Below are 21418 nucleotides of genomic sequence, written 5' to 3' on the forward strand. Positions count from 1 at the left end.
AGCACTTGACGCCAGTGCTGGAGGATGATTGCCAAGACCTGCGACAACGATGGCACGTCAAGAAAAATAAGACAAACATCGCTGCCGTGCTTGTATAATTGCCAGCGCGAGGGAACAGTTTGATGAATGACGTCCCTGACATCTGGGATGCAGCCAAAGTGGCGTTCGAAGGGTTGAAGGGGGAAGAGGAGGGAGTGCAGGGCGGGTGAGCTGGTGGGGGGGTGAGCTGGCACATTCGTCCTCCACATTCCCTTTGTATTAAAGAGACAGATCGGAGGCGCCATTTGAACTCTTAAACACGCCATGGGAGATTTATCTGACACCATGTGTGAGTCCACTACAGGGGTCCCTGTTTGTCTGACTGTGTGTCCTGCCTCTACAGTTATATTCCTATAAGGATATGCCGTCATATCTGTGTTGCATTCTTTCGATTTTGGCACATTTGCCTCAGATGTTCTGCCGACACGTACACGTGTGTGCACATTCCAGGAACGCCTGTCTGTTTATTGTATTCCAAGCATGGCGGGTCATTCCCATGCAGGCCCAGCGACAGTGAGAGACAGCATATCAAATGTTTGTTTTTGCATCAGGGCTCCCCGCGGGCCCGGCCGACAAGCGCTCTGTTATCTCAGGAAAATCATTTAGCTCCAAAGCAACAGCCGAGCCAAAAGTAGCTTCTCCTGCTGTCTACCACGGTCAGTTTAAATATATAGTCGGGGCACGGCGGTTCATCGGAAATGGAAAGACTCAGCTGTCAGGGTGTAACTGTACTGTTCTCACCCAAAAACTATTGAAGAAATTCTTTCCCAAACAAACTACTGTTAGCTAAGATAACACTCCATTTGTTCCAACCGTGGTGCAGTCAGAGCGACGGCCTCCAAATATGTGGGGAGAATTACTCTGCATTCTTGAAATAAGTGTTGCACCCTACACACTGACGACACCACTGTTTAATGTGCATGGCATCGAGCATCTGGTGGTTGATTTACCCAGAAATATATTCAAGATAAAGGGAAAGATATATATTGTTGAAATTTGGAGCATGACAGTGTTTCAAAGATCCTTTATTGATTTCTTTGAGGAGAGGGTTTACTCTGGACAGGTGTCAAAAAACTTTATCTTTATTTTATTTCTAGCTAGTTAGCATTGTGAGAAATACCAACTCCAAATGATTGCTGATGTTTCATGGTGTCTAAATAAGCGAAGACTTGCTAAAATAAACCATATCAACTTAACCAGGTGACACAATGTCAATGGCTGCAACTTTATTTGGAGATAAACCAAAAGTGACATGTCAGGTTACATAGGGATTCACATTTAGGTCATTTTGGGAAAAATGGGGGATGGCGTTCCTGCTCACTCCGTCTCAAATCGCTTCTTGGTAACAATTCTTCAACTACGGCAACACTGAAGGTCAAAGTTGCTCCAGAAAGTCAAACTGCAACTGCTTATGTTCACATGGGCTGAACCGTTCTGACAAAAATGTTCTTTGCCCGCTTTCTGTGTCGACCAGCCCGTGATCGAGTGGCACACAACCCCTCCGTGTTGACTTTGGTGGTTCCCCTGTTAAACAAAATGGATACTGACTGTCACGCCATACGTTTTGTGGAAGAAAAAATGAGCAAGAGGCTGAGAAATAAAGCTGACAAGCAGGGGAATGTTCACACGGGGGAAATATAGAAGAGAGGGAAGCCACAGTGGTGCGCTTGTCAGCCTTGTCCGGCCTGGCAGCGCAGCTCATATGTACTGAGGGAAGGTGGCTGAATACGCGCTACTGAAATGAAACGGGAAAAAGAAAAACTCAAGGCAAGGCAAATAATTGGATTTGGCTGAGCCTGAACGTGAGTGTGTGCTCAGCAATGCGGCTGTGTTTGCTCAGCTGGAGCGTGTGCCCAGGGTCATCTCAGCGGGGAGCCGGGTTTGGCACTGCCCGGCACATCTTTAGTACAAGTCACTGGAGGACTCTCTCTCCCCGTCCTTCCCTTTTCAGAACCAAGGGAGTCAAAAAAAAAGAGTTTACTGACAAAACATGATTTCAGCTTTGGGAAGTCATTCTTATCAACCCTGGGGCACACTGACCTGGCTCTTGTGCTGTTCTGGCATCATCAAAAGACGTTTTTTGGTTCTATCATATCATATCATGTTACTGAGCATCATCCGCTTGGCAGCAATCAACTATTTTTGATGGGATTGGGCATGAGCATGCAGCTTACGGAGAGGAAGACGGGGTATCATTTACAATTCCCGTCAAAGCACCACAGAACCGAGAATCGCCCACAGATATTTAAATCTTTGTGACAAGAAACAGCCGTGACATGCCGTGCTAATGCTAATAATGTAACCATGAGTGTGATGACAGAGTAGGACAGGAGGGGAGACACCAACCACCGTCCCCTCGTCCAGCATCTCAGAAGTTAACTTGATGACGAGCTCCATTTCTCACTCTTTGTCGGTCTTTTGCTCGTTCTTCAGTGCAGCTAACGCGACCTCTCGTTCCTACGTCGTCAACTCTGGGAACGACGGAAGTTTAAAAGCACTGGTTTCACAGTACCGATGTCTTTCTTCTGAACTATCAATGCGGACAGAAACTGTGTGGGTAATATTAATGTATGTCCTCCCCAAAGACTGACTATAGCTCCAGTTCTCAGAAGGACATACTTGCCAGGCTAGCTGGCGAAAGCATCCGTCTCTTAAAACTTCCTGGCTGTGGCTTCAGCTTGTGTAAGAAATGTAATTCTTTCAGAGTGAAGAGCAAACCCCTTGTGGCATGAAACCTAAGAGCATCCAAGTGGTTGGAAGCTGTCTCTCAGCAGCGCTAAAATCCAAACAAGCTGAAAGGAACTGAACCGAGGTTTAGTGTCAGGAGGAACAGGTATGACATGAGTGCGCGGTGCATCTGTCGATCCTGCAGGAGTATGAGGATTTGGAGAGATACATCATGCTCGACTTACAGTGCTAGCACACACAAAGACAGGAGGATATCACATAAATCATTTAGCTTAGCCTCTGTTACTTACAGGCAGCCAAGTTAACACAGTACAGTATGAATGTGCATCGGGAAGATGTAGCTACCAGACCCTAAAAACTGAAAATCAGAGGGTCCATTAAGTTTTGGACTGCACACAATGACAGAAGAGATAACAGTACCTCTAAAATGAATGGAGTAGTGTTACACCCCAACATAATGACTCATCTACTAATGGAAATATAATACGAAACCTCTTATCGAAGTCATTCAGGCCACCTAAATACCTGAAAAGCTTTGTTACAGACAACCTCAGACTTAAAGACATAAATACTGGAGACATTCGAGACGTTAAAAACCCAACAGTGGCATCCTCGGCTCCATTGTGATAGAGATTCCCGGGCCATGAAAGGGTGTCTTTTTTTGTTCCCCCTACATTAAGAAAGTTGCTTTCAAAAAGGCGCACACCCCTCTTAGAAATTCCTGACAGAATTGACTTGCTCTGGCATCTTGAGTTTCAATCTGATAGCTCCAAAATTGCTTCTGCAACCAAAACCTTCAAAATGTGGTCCAAGCAGCCCTTTCCATTGTTGTTGGCGTGTGTAACAGAGATGGCTTCACATTCGGCGGGGTTCACATTGGCTACAGATATCCAGGTGACACGGAGAGATCCTGGGGGTATATCTCAAGTCAGGTGAAACCAATGAAAGCTTCGAGTGCGGCTTTATAGCAATCTGGTGGCGCTACCAAACCCCCCTGTGTGCTCTGGAACGAGGGCACGACCTCTACTAAAACCTTCACAGCCACAACTTTGAGTGTACCTAGATTTTTATTTTATTTTTTTGAAAAGACAACGTTATGTCTCAGTAATGCCAAGAAATCCCAATGTCCAAATAAGTTGATTTGGCAAAGTAAATTCTGATATTGATACAGGAGGCCTCCCAAGCTGAACAATGGCAGTTCCAATAACAGATCCTCGCTGAACTGAACCGCCTGCCCTTGGCCCGGCTTCTCTATTTCTGTTTCCAAGGATTAGAAAACCAACTGGACCCCTGAGATTACCCTTGGTGCCCGTAAATGTGATGCCTCTAGCAGGTGGACAGGTAGTGAGCACTCTGTTAATCTTTAAGAGTTAGGTGGGCAGGAAGAAGGGAATTATGGGTCAAGGAAAGGACAGAGAAGTGAAGACATGTGCCGCGCAATGAATACTTTCCTCTGCATAAAATACTCTTTGATAGCACTGCAACAAACAACTTTTATCATTGATTACATACATTCATTGTCAATAATTTCCTGATTGTTTGGTCTAAATCACTCTGATGAGTTTACTGTCATACAGGAACCAGGAAATAATGACATTTAAGAAGCCAATTAATGGTTATCAAAACAGGAGCCAATAAAAACAACTAATCGACAGCAGCTGCAGTCATTGAAGACCTTTTGTCATGAGTTAAACATGACTAACACTAAATAAAAGCAACTTTAGGAGCATTAGAACAACAACAAAATGTATTAAAATGAAATGTAAAATCCAGATAAATTGGGAATCACAATTTACACTCCTCATCGGTAAAACATATCGCCAGTTCTCTTCTACAGAGAACTAGCTAGCAAGCTAACGTAAGCTAAAGGTCTTGGAAGAAAATTTTAACAGATTTACGGACTACGTTTACCAACGTTTCCAACTGAAGAGCAAAAAAGAAGAAACAAAATCCAAGTCAGTATGCAGTTAATTCTGAAAAGCTAAGCTAACGTTAGCCTAACATTATCAGGGGGTCTGTAGTGCTAGCATTACATTCCTGCAGGCTATCTGAGAAGCAACCTTTCACTGATGAAGTCTCACCTTCTTATCTTTATGTTTCACTTACTTAAACTAAATTACTTAAATTTGACTGAAACTATAAGCCGCCTGCTACCTAGCTAGCGTCCGTTACACCACAGCTCTCTAACAATTAGTCTGCTAGTACAAAACTGATGTTAAGTTGTGACAGAAGTCTTTAGCATCTGTGCTAGGTTTTTTTTACTCTTCGCCTCTGTGGCACTAAAACATTCAATCATCCAAAAAACGACTTTGGCTTTTGTTACACTCCTCTAATGATTTTTCAGGGTACTTTGCTTTTAAACTTTGACATCTCTCTCCGCTCTTGTCCATTTCTATCAACAACAGAAACGGTAATAAACCACTGACGGCGTGAAAACTCATTTAAAAACTCATATTCAGCGGTCACATTCTCTTGGATCAAGAGCTCAATACATTTGCGAGTAATAAAATGTTTTCCGTCTGATGACAAAAAAAGACATTAATAAAGTGTGGATTGAGTTTGGCACTGTGAGATGTGATATTTTCTGGTTCTGGTTTCTGAATCTTTTTTTAACTCATTACTCTGGAAAACCTGTTATTATTTCAGGAGTGCCGCTACATATATGCATCGAACTTTACTGCATGTCAAACATTGCTTCTGCTGTATTTTTGTGGCCTGGAGGTTCCAGAGTTGTTACTTTGAGAGGAACGGAAAGTTAATTACTGCCAGCAAGTTGACGTGGACACAGCAGCATTATGACAACAGCTGGGTGTGACTTAATTAATGAGACACAAGTGGTGGATCTGCCCTGATTCACTTGCGTCATTCAGATAACTTGAGCATGAAAGTTTGGTGCGGATCAGGAGCCAAGCCGGCTTTTTACGTACAGTAAAAACTCCTTGACTGACGTTAACAGTCTCACTGACATATCAGACATTGATTGGCAGTCACAAGCTCAAACCTAGATCGGAGTTCCTCCGTCCTGTGCATGTGTCTATGTGATTAGCGGGTTCATTTGCACTGTTAAATCTGGGAACTAACGGGGCCAAGCCTGTGCAACCACCTGGATTAGTACGGCGGAAAGAAAAGCAATCCATGCCATGCCCTGGATCATCACATAAATCAGGGAAATGTCCGTCTAAATTTATCGCAACAGTTGGAAAACTTTGTTTAGAACCAGCTCAAAGCACTCAGAGGGCACTGCTCCAATCAGATTCTTGCATAATTAAATCTATCAAAGGTCATATTCATAACACTTTAACAGACCTTATAGAAAGGAACAGAATAAAGTTAACCCTAAAAACATTATTAAGATTGTGAATCAGTAACTTTAAATGTTTGTCGGGCACAAAATGATCGTTTCATATACGACACTTGATTCCAGCTTCTAACAGGGTTTGTCAGCTAATAGCACAACTTCGTGGGTATCAAGTGGTAAAAATGTAGCTCTCTTTTCTGATGATGTGTGTGCCCTTTCACACTTTCACTCTGCAGAGGAAGACACATCCTAGACCAGAGGGTGGGGTCCCTGCAGGGCGTGCACACACACACACACACCTATGTCCTGTGCACATGCATGCATGCATTGGTCATCAGTCTCCACACTCTCTAAGTCTGACCTGAGAGGAGCAGGAAGCCTGAAACTGAAGTAGGTTAGCGTCAGGAAAAGGGAGCGGCTGTGGATGAACCCCCAGACCCCAGGAGCAGCGCTCAGCAGGAGCTACGTGAGTCAGCCAGTGGGCACGCGAGGCCGACACTCTGCAGCGAAGCCGAAACTGCTACGAGTGCACAAAGACCAACGGGAGGAAATGAAACAGGGATTTATGATGTAAATCTATCTGAACACTGCTTACCGGGCTTTTCTTAATAAGCACAAGCAGAGAGATAAATCAAACATGTCGAGTAGATAAAAACACAGACAATACACTGAGAAGATAGACATGTAAGCTCACACTTGCATATTTACTTTCAGAGCGAACCAAAGGATGGTGGCATGTCGGAGCAAGAACTACCTGAGGCTGCATTACAGATACACATGGATGCACTGATAAAAGTTTTTTAGAAGAGACGAGCGAGACAGTTTTGGCACACATTGTTAAACATGAACCTACATCCTCAAGGCGGTGTGTCTGCCTCGCACACCTGCACACGGCCGCAGATCAGGTTACTTAACAGCTGGCGTACGCGCAAACAATATCTTAATACCTCTCTTTTAATTACCGCTTTTACTTTATAAGCCGCTAATGCCGTGAAGTAAATCTCCTCCCACGTCTATTGCAACACTTGCGTAGCCGTCTTTCAGTATCACAGTGGTGTGTAAACCTAAATGTTTTGTTAGCATTGCCCAATTCCACATCTGTTGCAGAAATTAGCGGTCTGCAAGCTCAGTCTGGTTCGAAGGAAAATATTCCCCCGCAAAAATATTTGTTGTCAGCATAGATTAAGCCGCTGCAATTACAGCCACATATTGTAATATTAACACTGGGGGAGTGAGAATCACTCAGTATGAGGTGAGAGGCTGGCACTTTGTTAGCTTTGGGTGAACGCAATAAATTCCAAACCTGTTACGCAAAAACAAAAAGGCTCGCTGCCAGTCACATTTAGGTGGAACTATAATGTGCTCAGACGAAACGCTAACTGATTGATCGACCAACTGTCGCGAATTTGGCTGCTGATTAACATGTTGTGCGCTCTGGGAAAAAGAAGGAGCCAGTTTTTACAGATTTATTCCAGTTACATTATCCAGTTTGTATCACGAAGGCTTTATGTCACCTCTTCTGGACACACAGGACGATTTGTCTTCCCTCCGCAGTCTGTGGAGCCTTTGTGGATGTTCGAGTAAAACACCACAGGAAGCAAACATAAAGTAATCCAGCATTTATTATTTATTAACTTATTACATGATTGTTTTCAGGATCATTCATCAAACGACGTGCAGTACGTGCAAACGCACAAACTGGCTGGATTTGTTTGTTTGATCATTATCAGCTTTAAAAGACATTTTAATCACAAGAGAAAGATCTTTTTTCATCCCCAAACAAACTAAATAAACAAACTCTTCTCGTTTCATCGGCCGGATCGTGACACCTTTCCTTTCCTTCCCTTTAACCGAGCGTGAGAACATCACAGCTCAGATAAGATCAGAACATTAGTCATCACATCCTGTGGGTAGACGTTTAACCACTGAATAAGGATACTCAACATTTATGTCTCTGTTACACTTGTAGTGTAATAAATCATATTTAAATCAATCTCTGACATTCTGAAAGGATGATGTAATCGCCCTAAAAGTGCAATATGGAAGATATTGGCCACCCGCCATATTCATGCTCAAAAACAATTAGTGGGCAGCAGAGTTTCCGCTCACTGCTGCTGTCTGTAGCTGCCTTTAGCTAGTTAGCTCAATTAGCCATGCAGCTATCAGTTCAGACTGGGAGCTCTGTGGGTCACATGTGCAGAGGGAGCAGGTCGTCTTTCTACAGAAGCCCACAACGGACAAACCAAACGCTGGCTCTCACAGCTAGATGCAACCAATTCCTACACACTGGACCTTTAATTATCCTCCACCTGCAAAACAAGCGTCCCTCAGGTGTCACTTCCTCGTAACACATTCCCAATCCTGTGAGTATCAACCGTTCTTCCTCTCCGATCATGATCTGTCTCTCTGTCCATCATTCCTTTACAGTTGTAAAAAAAAACCCATCCCCTCCAAAAAAAGACAGGAATAATCTTAAGGGTTGTGCATATTTGGCCCGGACTCGGTTCCCTCTGATCATGTAATGATTTGCCCGTAACGATTACTCTCTCATGCGATGATAGAGCAGTTTGTACCTGTCCCGCAGAGCGCTGCAGCCGGGCACATTCCTGCTGCGCCCTCCTGCCAATCAGCGTCAGCCAACACACTTGTCTCGCGCTGACACACACACACACACACATCTTTCACCCACATACAAACACACACAAATGGCTCCTGCTCACTTTTTTTGCGCTCGTACACAGCCCGCCATTGTTTGTCAGTCAAAACAGTTCTGCTTTTTTTTCTCGGTGTCAGTCATAATTTAAGCGAGCCGCTCCCTCATTCCAACCTCCTCGACGCCTGCGAGTTCACCGCAGGCATTATGTCACCGTGTTTCGCGTGTTATCAACATGATTTTCCTGAGGTTTTATCAAAATCCACTTGGGTAGTGTGATGTTAAAGTGATGTAGCGTGCACCTGGAGGAAATACTGTATGAAATATTGAGTGTGACAGATGAACAGACAGATGTTTCCCCGCAGAGAAGTGAAATGTCAGCAGGTTTATCAAATGATTTATTTCTTGAGGTCAGGGGGTTAGAATCACCGCTTTCACTTCTTATTTTGACCAAAACAACATGATGGAACAATTTTCTCTTGGAAACCACTTTGAATTAGCATACACAAACTACACGTGGGAAATTAAAGGGTAACTTCAACAATTTCCCCCTTTAAAGTGAGTTTACACGTCTTTGTTTGTCCTGCTGCATGTGTGCAAAACGTAGTATTCTATGAAGCCGCATGAAATCTGATAAATTACCTCTAGCAATGTTATTCAGTGGCTAAGTTGCATTGTGGGTAATGTAGGCACCAGGGTTTATAAAAGATAATTTCATCCAATCAATAAATCCCTGTAATTCCCTTTAACAGAGAAAAATCCCGTTCAATTTTGTTCCAAGAGATCAAGGTGGCGCTAAATTAGCTAATTTTTGAACGGTTCTGTAGTTTAATCTAAAAAGAATGTACAATATTCTATAAACTGATGACTTTTATGTGTAAAATCTTAATTCTTAACGTAACTTGTAACTAAATCTGTCAGATAAAAGTCGTGCAACATTTCCCTTTTTTCATTTTAGCCCCTTAACGCATCACGATTTGACAGATGTCATTGATGACGCTGCTGCAGGTTGTGTTGAGAGACTTTGTCAATAACATACAGTAACGCCGGCTGGCTTCACCTGCCCTGCGTCGTCTCTCTCCGTCTGTCAGTCCACCTGTCTCTCAGCGTCGAGCTTAAATGATCTGAAACCCGCTTCAGGACCTTTCATACCGAGCTGAGTCTCCGGTATCTGTCATATCATCGAGGTGGCTTCACAGGCCACCTGGTCACCACAATCCCAACTATTCCAGCTATGGAGCGAATCACGCCGAGATGAGAGAGGAAGCTGTGCTGATAACACAAAAGGCCTTATTTAAAAGCGCATTATGTCCCGCTGATGAGAAGGAGGAGTGTGTGGGGGGGAATGAAGGATGAGTGACATGCTCAATGTCAAACGTGCACTTTTCCAGGTCATGGTTGCCAAATACTTTTCAAGCTGCATACCTGTCATCGGGGAGACAGGAGGAGGAGGGGAGGGTGCTTAGAGGATTCGGACTACACGGATTCAAACACGCAGGGCGCGTTCGGGAGGTCAGCGAGCGACGGCGTGGATGATGTCACCGCACAGAATTCCACAGTGGCACTTCAAATGCAACACCACGGCGAGATAAAGGCCGTCAGCCAGCCGAGAGACCGAAAACAACAGCGACCCCGCGGGGTGTTTTTTCTCAGACGGGTAGTTATCACCGAGGTCAAACATCAATCACTGCACAACATGCAAAACAGAGCGTCTGGATGCATACACGCTTAAATAAAGGTCGTTTAAAGTTCACGCTCAAGTTCACGCTCAGTCCAGACATCTCGAGTGAAGATGCTGCCTCTGTAAGAACAAATGTCCCCATGAACTCCTACCTGACACACACACACACACACTCAACAACAATACATAAACACACTTTACACACACACACACGCTGCAGGACCACACAGATTTGAGGGGGTTCCTCAAAAGCGGGGAGACCCAAACCTCTTCACGGGAGGCCAGCAAGTCTGCATCTGTGCTGTGTCACCGTGTGTGTGTCTGTGTGTGTGTGTGTGTAAGTGCATTTCAAAGAGGGCATCGTGGTCCAGCTAATCCCTGTGAGCAGCCTAGTAATGGTCCAATGGTCACACCGCACACAGAGCAGTCACAAGACCACAAACACACATTTACACACACACCTGTGGTGGAGAGCAACACAAACTGGCTCCACACTGACGTCTCAGAGAGGAAATGTCCTGCATAAGGAGAACATAGTTGAACATTTACAACATTCACTTTCTTGCTGTCACACTGCGAGGACGGCAGGAAGTCGCTGCTGCTGGTCAGGAAATCATCCCACACACACACACACACACACACACACACACACACACTCAACGCTGCCAGCAAAACACAACAACATGACATTTCTCTGACATTTTTTGCACAGCGCTGGTCGGAAACTGCTTTAAGCCCCGTTAATCCGTCAGCTTCAGAGGTGCTGGTCGGCAGTTTTTCACCTTTGGACAGAACCAGACTCGCTGTGTCCCCCTTTTTCCAGTCTCTATGCTATGCTAAGCTAACTGGCTGACCATATGTTTACAAGGCAGGAATGAGAGCTTCAGCTTGGCCATATCAGAGACGGTGTGGTAGAGAAAAGCCAAACAAACTGCTTCATCAACTGATGGCCTGGAGAAGGATCCGATCACCACATTTACTTGAGGATCCACACGCTGGACGCACACGTACTTCACCGCCAATCTGCTTCTGTGGCCGTACGCATGGTAATCCTAATAGCACATCATTTGTAACGGTGTCTCCGGTGTTTAGTCGTGGCAGCCCAGCGTTTACTCAAAGCACATGTGGCTGCGGGGGGAAACAGATGTGAGAACACCAGAGAGCATCATTAGCCTCGCAAACATCCAGCGCAGCCAGCACTGCAGCCTCTCAGTCGCTCATGTTTCCATCCTCACACACAACCTCTCTCACACTTGTATGCAACCTCCTTTTTCCCGTTTCCAAAAGAGCGAGGAGGTCAGTGCAAGAGATAGCTGGTCTTGCATTTGTTTTTCGTGCCTGTCAACCAGTCGGCGGCTCTGGAGTTACTGCGTTTCCATTTTTCTCCACGAGCGGTTGAATATTTAGGTTTTACTTTCCAGCTTTTTCGCCGGTGGTGCTTTTGTTTCTGCGTTACCTCTGTCTGGCCTTTTGCTCTCCGTGCATGCTTCGTGCAACTCCTCCACTCTCACTCCATCAATATTGCTTCTTTTTTTTGTTTCCATGTCTACAGACAGCCTTGTGTCTGTGTGTGTCCCGTTTGCCTGCTCTCTCTTAAATCCACATCAATATCACTCCATTAATAATCCACTTTTCCTTTGTATCCTCTCACGTGGCACTCACCTTCCATCTCTGCTAGACTCTCCAAGTCTATGACATATTTTTACTGCATTTTATCTAACCTGGGTCACTGAGAAAAGATGTATTTATGCTTTCCTCTTGTCCTCTAACTTGACTCCTTTACTAAAGCGCTAAACAATAACCACTGTCGAGTATTTCTCTACCATTCTTGACCTTTTTGCATCCTCCCCTCTTCCTTCTTGCTTTCCTCTTTCCTTCCCTCTGTAGTGCCCGATCTGGCTTCCTCCTCTCTCCTGACGATCCTCCCTTGTTCTGTTTCAACACACACACACACACACAATTCCTACCTGCCCTTCCCTCTAATTAGGCATCAGAAGAGGGGCCCTGAGTGCTCCCTCTCCCCTCTCGTTAGCACCACTCCTCGGCACTCCCGCTGCAATCCCACCCTGGGACGGATCTGAGGTCACGGCCGGGGCAGAACAGAACAGACAGAACTTAAGCGCATGTGCTCGAGCAGCTCGACTGCAAAGGTTCTGGGGCTTTTCGAAGATTGGCCGTGTGTGTGAAAAATGTGCGGGCCAGATGATGCACAGGGCGCCGCGGCTGCTGCAGATGAAGTCGGAGCTGGCGTCCAGGAACACACAACAGGATAAAACAACAACGCTCAATCACGCTGATGGAGGGGACGTGGGCTCGCTGCAAGCGCAGCCCAGGATTTTTCATCAGAGGAACAGGATGCCAGAGGCTCGGCTTTCATGCTCGCCAATGACAAATAAACCTCACGGAGAAGGAACAAGTTCATCACAAGGGGCTCCAGAGGAAACAGAGAGGGGACGGAGGGCAGCCACCTGCACAATCACAATGGAGCTGAGTATCTGTGATGGGCGTGGGAGCTACAGAGGCCACCGCTGCTGAGCTGGACACTAAAAGCCCTTCTGCTGTAATGTTGCCATCTGCTGGCAGATCTTTATCAATGCGTGACAGCAGCCTGATATAAAACCAGAGAGATCACAGCGCGTGTGGCACAATCGGACATACACGCTTTCATCGGGGCAACATGAAACCACAAAAGCTCATTATGCCTTTTGATATTCTTAGCAGTCTGAACAACATGCACTCTTGCATACACTCCGGCATAACACTGCAACATGACCCTGCAGAGTTATGCCATTTGCTGGCACAGGCGGCTTCAGGCAGTCAGTCACAGCATGTTATTAGAACTTGGCATCAAATGATTGAAAGGAAAACAACACTATCAAGTTCCACCAGATTCTGAAGGGGAAACGGCAAAATCCACATTCTCCGTTCCACATCTTTTCAATTTTCACATGGCGTGGTTCGTTAATCAGCTCCTGATGTTGATGAAACTTTGACAATTCGGAAAATATTTAGAGAAATACCCTTTTGTGCTCTCTTGTCCGTGAGAGGACGGATGCCACCCTCGTTCTTATCTGTATGCTAACTATGAACCGAGAGCCGGGACACAGTTAGCGTGACATCGCGTTTGCTTATTCCACAATCGTTTCCGCTCAAAATTATAATGCTAACATCCCCTAGCTTCAGAATTAGCTAAAATACAAACATTCAAGTGCTATCAATTAGCTTCTTGGGAAGTCTTTTGCTTTCTCGAGGAGAGGATCAATATCTGTATGTCGTAATATAAAGAAAGAGCCAGGAGACATTTAGCTTAGCATAGCTACAAGCTAGAAGCACAAGGAAACAGCTTGTCTGGCTCCGTCCAAAGGTAAATAATCTGCCTAGCAACCATCTCTAAACCTTCCTAATTAACACGTTATAACACGTTTGTTTAATCCACGCCCGTTTCTCCTTGATATCTTAATGATTAGCTAAGCTAAGCTAATCATTCCCTAGCTTTATATTTAGCACACAATTTACTCACCTAACTAAATAAGCATATTTCCCAAATGTCTCAATATTCATTTAACTAAAAATAAGTGCTATGCAGGTCTAATCTTACATATCCTTCTTTAGCCACGCCTCATTTGTGAGATCTGTAGATTTTATCCTAGCTATAGGTTTATTACAAATACTGTTGAAACTGAACCTTCTCTGGGACTCGACATCCAGTAGAAGCTGCCATGTCTTGTTCTGTTCCGAGGACTTTTCCTTCATTGGCCCAGCGAGGACGGTTTGAAGCTACTTCCTTTTGGCCCGGCGCTCCGAGGATGACTGCCTGCGCTCTTTATTTCCAGTGTTGGACGAGCAGCATCCCCGGTACACCTGAGCAGGACACGCAGGAAATATCGCTGCTGTTGCCAGGAACACTAAGAGCTCTGCATGAAAAGCGAAGAAAAATCAGTTTGCGGGCATCTTGGCAATGTATGCCGACACGAGTAGCAGTGAATTTTGGCCTTGGATCGAGAATAATATTGCACACATACACTTCAGCACTTCCACGCCGAGCAAACCCGGAGTCTCGCTCCACAGATTAAGCCCAGATGGGAACAATGAGATGAGTATGAGGGCTTTTGCAGCGTAACTGAAAACACTCGGTTTTGTTAATGCGCTCCAAAAACTTGCTCCATCCATCCATCACTGGCCAGATGTTCCGCGGAGCCCTTTCCTTTACTCCTCGAGTGGGACCGGTCCCTCTCAGAATTAATTCACTTCCCATTCCACTTGCGTTCCACAACAAAGGCACTCATGAAAGCTAATTGGATAGTTTGTGGTCTTTATGATGAGGCAATCAAGCTGTGGAGCATGTTTCGGGGAACAAGACAAGTTGTTGTTGACGGACGATCGCTCGGGACCGTTTGCACGCCGTGACCCCACTTAATCCTGCCATTAGACCCCGAAGCTTCCCCATCCTGAGGACTTCAATACGCTCTGCCCGCTGCATTCACAATCCGAGAGGGACCATTTCCTTTAATAAACATCAAAATCTGTTGCTTTGGTGGCTGATTTCCTTTTGAATTCCAGCTGAGTAATTACAAAGAAAGGCATGTAGGGAAGCGAGTGTGGCAGCTGAACACTGTGATGAAGTCTGGCAGCTGACTAGAATCCATCATGTGTCAAAAAACACGGACCCTGTCGTTTAGCAGGAACTTCCAGCAGAGATATTATTGTCACGGTCTGTTTGTTTGCTGTGGTTTGTTTGCAGGAATGATATTAAGACTGACAGATTAACCTGCACTGGGAAAAGAAAAGGGGAGCGCACACTCCTTTTGTTTTTAGTTCAGTTTTAATTCCGTCTTTCTGATACAAACTAGCCAAACGCATTACATTAATGACAGTTTCCTATTAGCCTGCTAAGCTAACGTGATGCTAACACTCAATCATCTACCTCACCTTCGTCATAGTCAGGTGACTTTTGGTGTCATGTCACGTTAGCTTACACATATCCTAAACAGATTTCACATTTATAAACGGTGCTTTCCTGCCTGCTACACCACATTTGATAAAGATTTAGCACTAAAGTAATATTCAGCTTTTACACAAAAAAAGCATCGGAGGCAAAATCAAGACAGACACATGCAGGCAAACGCCAAAAAGAACTAAAATGAAGGCTAACAAAAAGGATTTGCTTTGCTCCGTCGCCTTGGCTGGAGCCAAATCAGTGTTTACAGGCACTAACCTCGGTGCTCAGAGAGATGCTTGAGTGTCTTTTAAGGTCACACCACCACCTTCAAATCCCCATCCAGCAAAAAGGAGAAGAAAAAGCTTCTGGAAGGTTCCACTTTGCTGCACAAATCAAGGGAATAGAGTGAGGGCAACAAGACCCTCCAAGAATCACTCGAGGTATGTCATTATGTCACCCACAAAGGAAGGTCTATTCCATTTAGGGTTGGAGCCACAGGCCGTTTGGCCCACACACACAAATCACACAACTTGCCATACGCACAAATATAGACTCTCATTCTTCAGCTAAATGGAAATGCAGAGGCTTTGACCTGAGAGTGGGGATGAAAAGAGAAGGCCGCTGCACAGCAGAGACCCCGGGAGGCAGCACTTGTTGATCCCGGGGTCTCTGACGCAGAGCGCAGGGTCGCTGTGGAGACTGTGGACGGAGAAACGTCCAGCGCTGACTCATGCAGCGCCGTCACTCCCTGCACAGATGGTAAAGCTTCTCACGACCACTTACAGAGTCATTACTCAGTCTGACTGCGCGACAGACGCACAACAATCAGACCTCCGCCAGTTGTTGCAACACAGAAATCAATGTTAATGTTGAGGCGTATCACATTCTGGACGCAGAGTTAAGTGCGATCAATTACAGCGCACTTTGACCGCAGACGAGGTTTCTGTTAATGTGGGAGAATCAAAGATGTTCCAAACAGCAGACACTCATTCACACTCGTCAGATCATCCTGAAAACATAATCAAAGATCTGAGCAGCTCCACTCTGACGCTCGTACACATTGTAAGACCATTATTGTGCCATTTCGTGATTTTCCCCCCCAATATTTAAACTGTAACACAACCCGGCCAGCACTGGACAGTGGCCTGGAAAGAGCTGGAAAGCCTGAAGCGCTCCTCTGTCACAGACATTTACTGATTACAGCGCGGACGTGCTCAGCTGGGCTACATGGCAGCCAGGGTGTCTGAAGCCTAAATCACCTTGAAGTGCTATTAGCACCTGTCGTGGTCATTTACACATGCCGACAGTGGCATCCCGCCCCTCTGTTTGAGACCTTAAAACCTGTCTGCAGGCCAAACAACTGCTTTGTGCTCCACTTAGGACTCGGCTTTTCTGCTGTTCTGTTGAAGCGGCATGTGTCAGCTTTCGTACAGCTCCGTCTGCATGCACGATGCATGTGCACGACGGGCCGTCAGCAGATAACATGTAGTGATTTCTGTCAGCTGACTGGGCTGATTTTAGACATTTTGTCCAACGCAGGACAGATAAGCTTCGACCTTTCAGAGGACATACAATACGGCCTCTGTTAACTTCTAGGTTTGACATCGCGAGGTAGAAAGCAAAGTTGTGACTCTGCTTTAAAAGGCTGTCGTATATTAAAGGGGCATTACGCAGGTAAGGTCACGACACAAAAGTGAATAAACAAGCTGTTCTCAGAGGAAAATAAGGTGGCAGGGTCCGCCACATGTAAACAAAGTCAAACAGCATTTAATTGTGTCGTCCTGTCAGGTCATGAAAACAAACTTTGTTTATTCAGTTTGTTTGGGCTTAAATAAATCCGTCAATGAAAACTTCCCCAAACTACGTACTGCACCTTTAATTACATAACACACTTTGATTACTCAGCACATTTTGAGTATATTCAAATTTAAAGAATATAGATATTTTTGTCATGTCATCCGCTGTGCATCATCACAGGAAGAGGAAGTCCAATCAACGCCACCAAATTAATACATAGATGAATAAATTATACAATGTTTGTGTTTATTTCAGGCAGTTTCCTGATAAATGTGTTTATTTATACACACATGTTTACTAACTTAAACCAGTCCTGAATTAAAAAAAATAGAAATAAAACAATAAACAGTCACTTCCACCCGAACACCTGGAGTCCGGACGGGTTACAGCCCATCACACGACATTTCAAATTAAAAGCACGTGTTGCCTCGTTTGTTTTTCCACATAAATTGAATTTAAAAAAAGGTGCGACTGAGTTGTTCTGGTGAGCTGACAGCGGGTTCGGGGCGCGTCAGCTCGACCAGCCCAGTGACGCGCCATCCTCTCCCTCTCTCTCTCTCTCTCGAACTTCTGAATGGACCGGGTCAGAGTTAACCCAGCAGCACCAGCACCAGCAGCAGCAGCTTACCTCCACACAGACGGCGGCGAGCAGCAGCCCGGTCCAGCTCCAGCAGCCTGCTGTCATCTCCGGTGCTGGTAGACTCTCAAAGTGTGGACAGACAGCTGTGTGCCCTGCGCTCCCGGTCCGTCGGTCCCGGTCCGTCCAGTCACTCTCCTCTCCGCTGCTCGGCTCTGCTCTCCGGCTCCACTTCACACGGGTGGAGGGGAGGAAGAGGAGGGGAGGAGGAGGAGGAGGGGGGGAGAAAAAGGTTAAAGTCAGCCAAGAACCGCCGGAGACGACATGACACTTCACGGCCGCTTCCAGATATTTTGTTCCCCCGCAAACACGTTGCTGCTAAATTTATGTTTGCATACCAGCGCGCGCGTCAGGAGGAGCCGGACTCACCCACCTTACACTCTTAAAGACACACGGCCCCGAGCCGCTGCGCGCTGATTGGCTGAGCCGGTGCACAGACACGAGGAGCTCAAGTGATGCTCGGTGTGTTTGTGTGAGTGTGTGTGATGATGCTACAGCCAGTGTGTGTCTGCAGGAACACTTATAGTGTTATTATTAGGAAAATAAACGTTGTAACAGGGCTTAAAGAGCCTGAAGTGTCAATATGATCAATATTATCAGCACAAATATAAATAATCACTCATTCTCAACTCAAGTCCACAAATATATATTTTTAAAAAACATGGTTTTGGGAAGTTTGGTCCCATTTTATGTCCAATTTATCTACAGAATTAAAAATTTGAACAACAGTTGAAACTATAAAGAAATAATTTGACATTTTTGGAAAATACACCTGTTAGATGATGAGAATGACGACCTGCCACTCAACAGTGGGTTTAATATTAATCTCTGTGCTCAACACAAGTTGAGGATGTTTTCATATTTTGCTCTACGATGTAAAATATGTCAGTAAATAACCCCGTGTTTGAATTATAAAGCCTTTACATGTCTCAAATAAAGGTTGCTAACAAGAAGCTAAATGACGACTACAGGCTTTCTGTCTCACATACGCAGCCTACGGTGAAAACAAAACTACAGACAGGAACCAGTTAGCTTAGCTTAGCTTAGCTCTTTCCAAAGGTAACGAAATGAACATGCCGAGCCAGCACCTCTAAAATAAACTGAATTAAATAAACATTTTAGTGCCATGCTAGCTGTTTTCACCTGCTCTCAGTGTGCATGCTACGCTAACAGTGCAGCTACATATGTGTCGTGCAGACGTTAGCGTGGCAACAATCCTCTCGACCAGCTAGAAAGAAGAACAACAGAACATATTAATTTCTCTCTTTGTCATAACCGCTCTGAATATCCAACAACATGTCAGAGTAGATTTCATCCTCTGGAGCTATCGCTGGCTGTGGTTTCCTGTCTCGCTGATTTAATCATCGTTGCTGTGTTGATTACTCGCAGTCACAGAGCCGAGTTCTGCTGCAGCACAGCACCAGACGGGCCCGTCTCCCTGCACCATGTGGGCCGCAGGACGTGGACGTGCTGTCGGCTGCGCACCAGTCGAGGAGTTCTCTGACTTTTTTCACAGCTTTAGATTCAGTCACAAGTATGAAATGCATCAGTCTGTGGCGCTGCCAGCCATGTGCCATTTAAGGTCCGGAGGAGTTTTATCTGAATCGAGCGCCGACTGCTTGTGAACTGAGATCAACTGGATGGAATGAAGCGGTCGCACTCTTGGCCTCGGCTGGCATGTGATTAATCTGCTGTTGTTTCTGATTTACCTCGATGGGACCCATGTCATTCCTATCCGGCTCCAATAACAATTACAGTTCCCTCTGCGTTTGTGAGAATTGTACTTTTCATGCAATTGAACCAAAGGTCTGCACTGTATCTAGAAGTGAATGTGGGTCCAACAGAAGGTCAGACGCCGGCCTGACCTGATGTGTTTCACTGTTGAGGGTTGGAAACCTTTTTGTGGTGATTAAATCATGTTTAGAAATAAACTATAATAAGAACCACAACCTTTTCCACTTCAGTGAGAGAGGAATCTTGCATTACAGTATAATTGACGTCCGGGGTCGGCGACTCCTCTTCCTTTTGATCCCGTACCTTCATTAAAGTCAGAGACATTAAGTTCTTTGAAGCTGCGCTCTCGGTGGCGGGGCTTTAGGACCTGCTTGTGGCTTTTGAAGCTCTCCAGGGCCACCTTAATAACAATGTTCCTCCAAAATGTCATCTGTCCTCAGCCCGGCTCAAAGGACTGTGGAGGATGCTCTTTGAGAGCCACACAATAGTATAGGTATGTATGGTATGAGCCACCTGAACTGCTGCCTGACACGCAGGCTTCAATTCAGCTTAATCTCTATTAACACACTGAGCGCAGGAATGTAAATGTTTATTTCCCCAGGAGAGGGAAAAAAATCTTTACCTGAAGGTGGAGGAGGGGGTTGAAATCACTTCCCTTCCACCTCGGAGGTTAAATCTTCCTGAGCAGCGTACCTGATCGAGCCGCTCGTCATGAACAGCCCAGTGTCTCTGAAAGACTCTGGGAGCCTCTGGTTGAACTCTGACCGCCCTCGACACCCTCAGAGCGCCGCAGACACCCCACAAAGCCGGAGCAGGCAGTAGATAATGCTCCAAGACATGAATAGTTTACATTCAGTGTGACTGGCGGTGCTCGGCTAAGCCACGTCCTCATGTTACAAATGCTGCTTGCTCTTATTGATGGACGCGTTCAGCGGGATCACCGAGTTGCAAAATCACTGCCCTGAGCGCGAATGTATTTTTAGGGACTCTAAAAGCTTAAATAGCATCTGTCAGTTGTTTGCTCAACAGATCTTAGGGGAAGTTTCTGTGAGTGAAGACAAATAAGAGGTTGAGGCAGCAGCTAATGACAGTCTTTCAGCTGAGATCTTTTGTTTGAATGCAGTGATGGGCTGGATGCTCGGTGAGGCCTCTCCGTGCTCTCAGAGGCAGCTTCCATCGTTATACTGCATGTTTATATGTTCGCACACACAGGCACAGAAGCATGACTCCACAAGTGCAAAATAGGGCCGCAGTATGTACAGTACATGTGTTGGTTTCCTGGCTAAACATACCCGGGGCGGGTCAGCGCCCCCCATATGAGTAACCTAGTTGTCTCCCTCTGGCTGACACCAAACATGGCTGTTTGATCAGTGATATTTGGCCTGAGAGTCAAAGCGCTGCTTGTCACATGTGTTCAAAGAGAGGGCAGGAATTTGCCAGATACCAGCGAGAGAAAATGCCCTTCATGGGACACCAGCTAGCTTGTTTTTGCATGAAAGAGGCAGCTCACAGATTCCTCACAGCAGTTTCGCAACTGAGACTTTGGTGATTAGAGAAAAAGGTTTTTTCTCTCAGCAAGATACCATGAAATATGAAGTCACAGCCAGGTGATGGTTGGGAGGTTTTCATGTTTTGTTCCAAAGCAAACCTTTCTTACTCTAACTTTACTGCTTGTAAATTGATCAGTTTATAGTAAAGTGCCCTATAACGTAGTCAGATGCTCAGTGTAGTTCATTGATAGCCTAGCGTTAGCTCTTTACGTCTGCCGATTTCATTTGCGCCCCAAAAATCACAGAGGTGGTGTTCATAAATGTAAAAAAAACATATTTTCATCCTCCAAAATCCCATAGGCTGTTGTGCAGAGGGAACCAGGGCGGAGCTAACATCGGGGATATCCTGCAGAAATCCCCTCCAGCACTGAGTCGAGGTGCTGGTAGGTAGATTTTGTTACC

General features: G+C 45.4%; 1 protein-coding gene across 3 annotated transcripts in view; it reads right to left on the reverse strand.

Moving 5' to 3' along the window:
* Positions 1 to 18090, reverse strand: part of adamtsl3 (ADAMTS-like 3) — an 87488-nt gene extending 69398 nt beyond the window's left edge. For 2 of the 3 annotated variants that reach the window (XM_030431581.1, XM_030431580.1), the window contains exon 1: positions 17724 to 18087. In XM_030431581.1, coding sequence (XP_030287441.1) covers positions 17724 to 17780 — 57 coding nt within the window. In that variant the 5' untranslated portion in view covers positions 17781 to 18087. Of the gene's footprint in view, positions 1 to 17723 lie in introns of all 3 variants that reach the window. The other variant, XM_030431583.1, reaches the window with a different exon arrangement.
* Positions 18091 to 21418: the final 3328 nt, after the last annotated feature.

The sequence above is a fragment of the Sparus aurata genome, chromosome 10 (genome assembly GCF_900880675.1).
Source record: "Sparus aurata chromosome 10, fSpaAur1.1, whole genome shotgun sequence".
Taxonomy (NCBI): domain Eukaryota; kingdom Metazoa; phylum Chordata; class Actinopteri; order Spariformes; family Sparidae; genus Sparus; species Sparus aurata.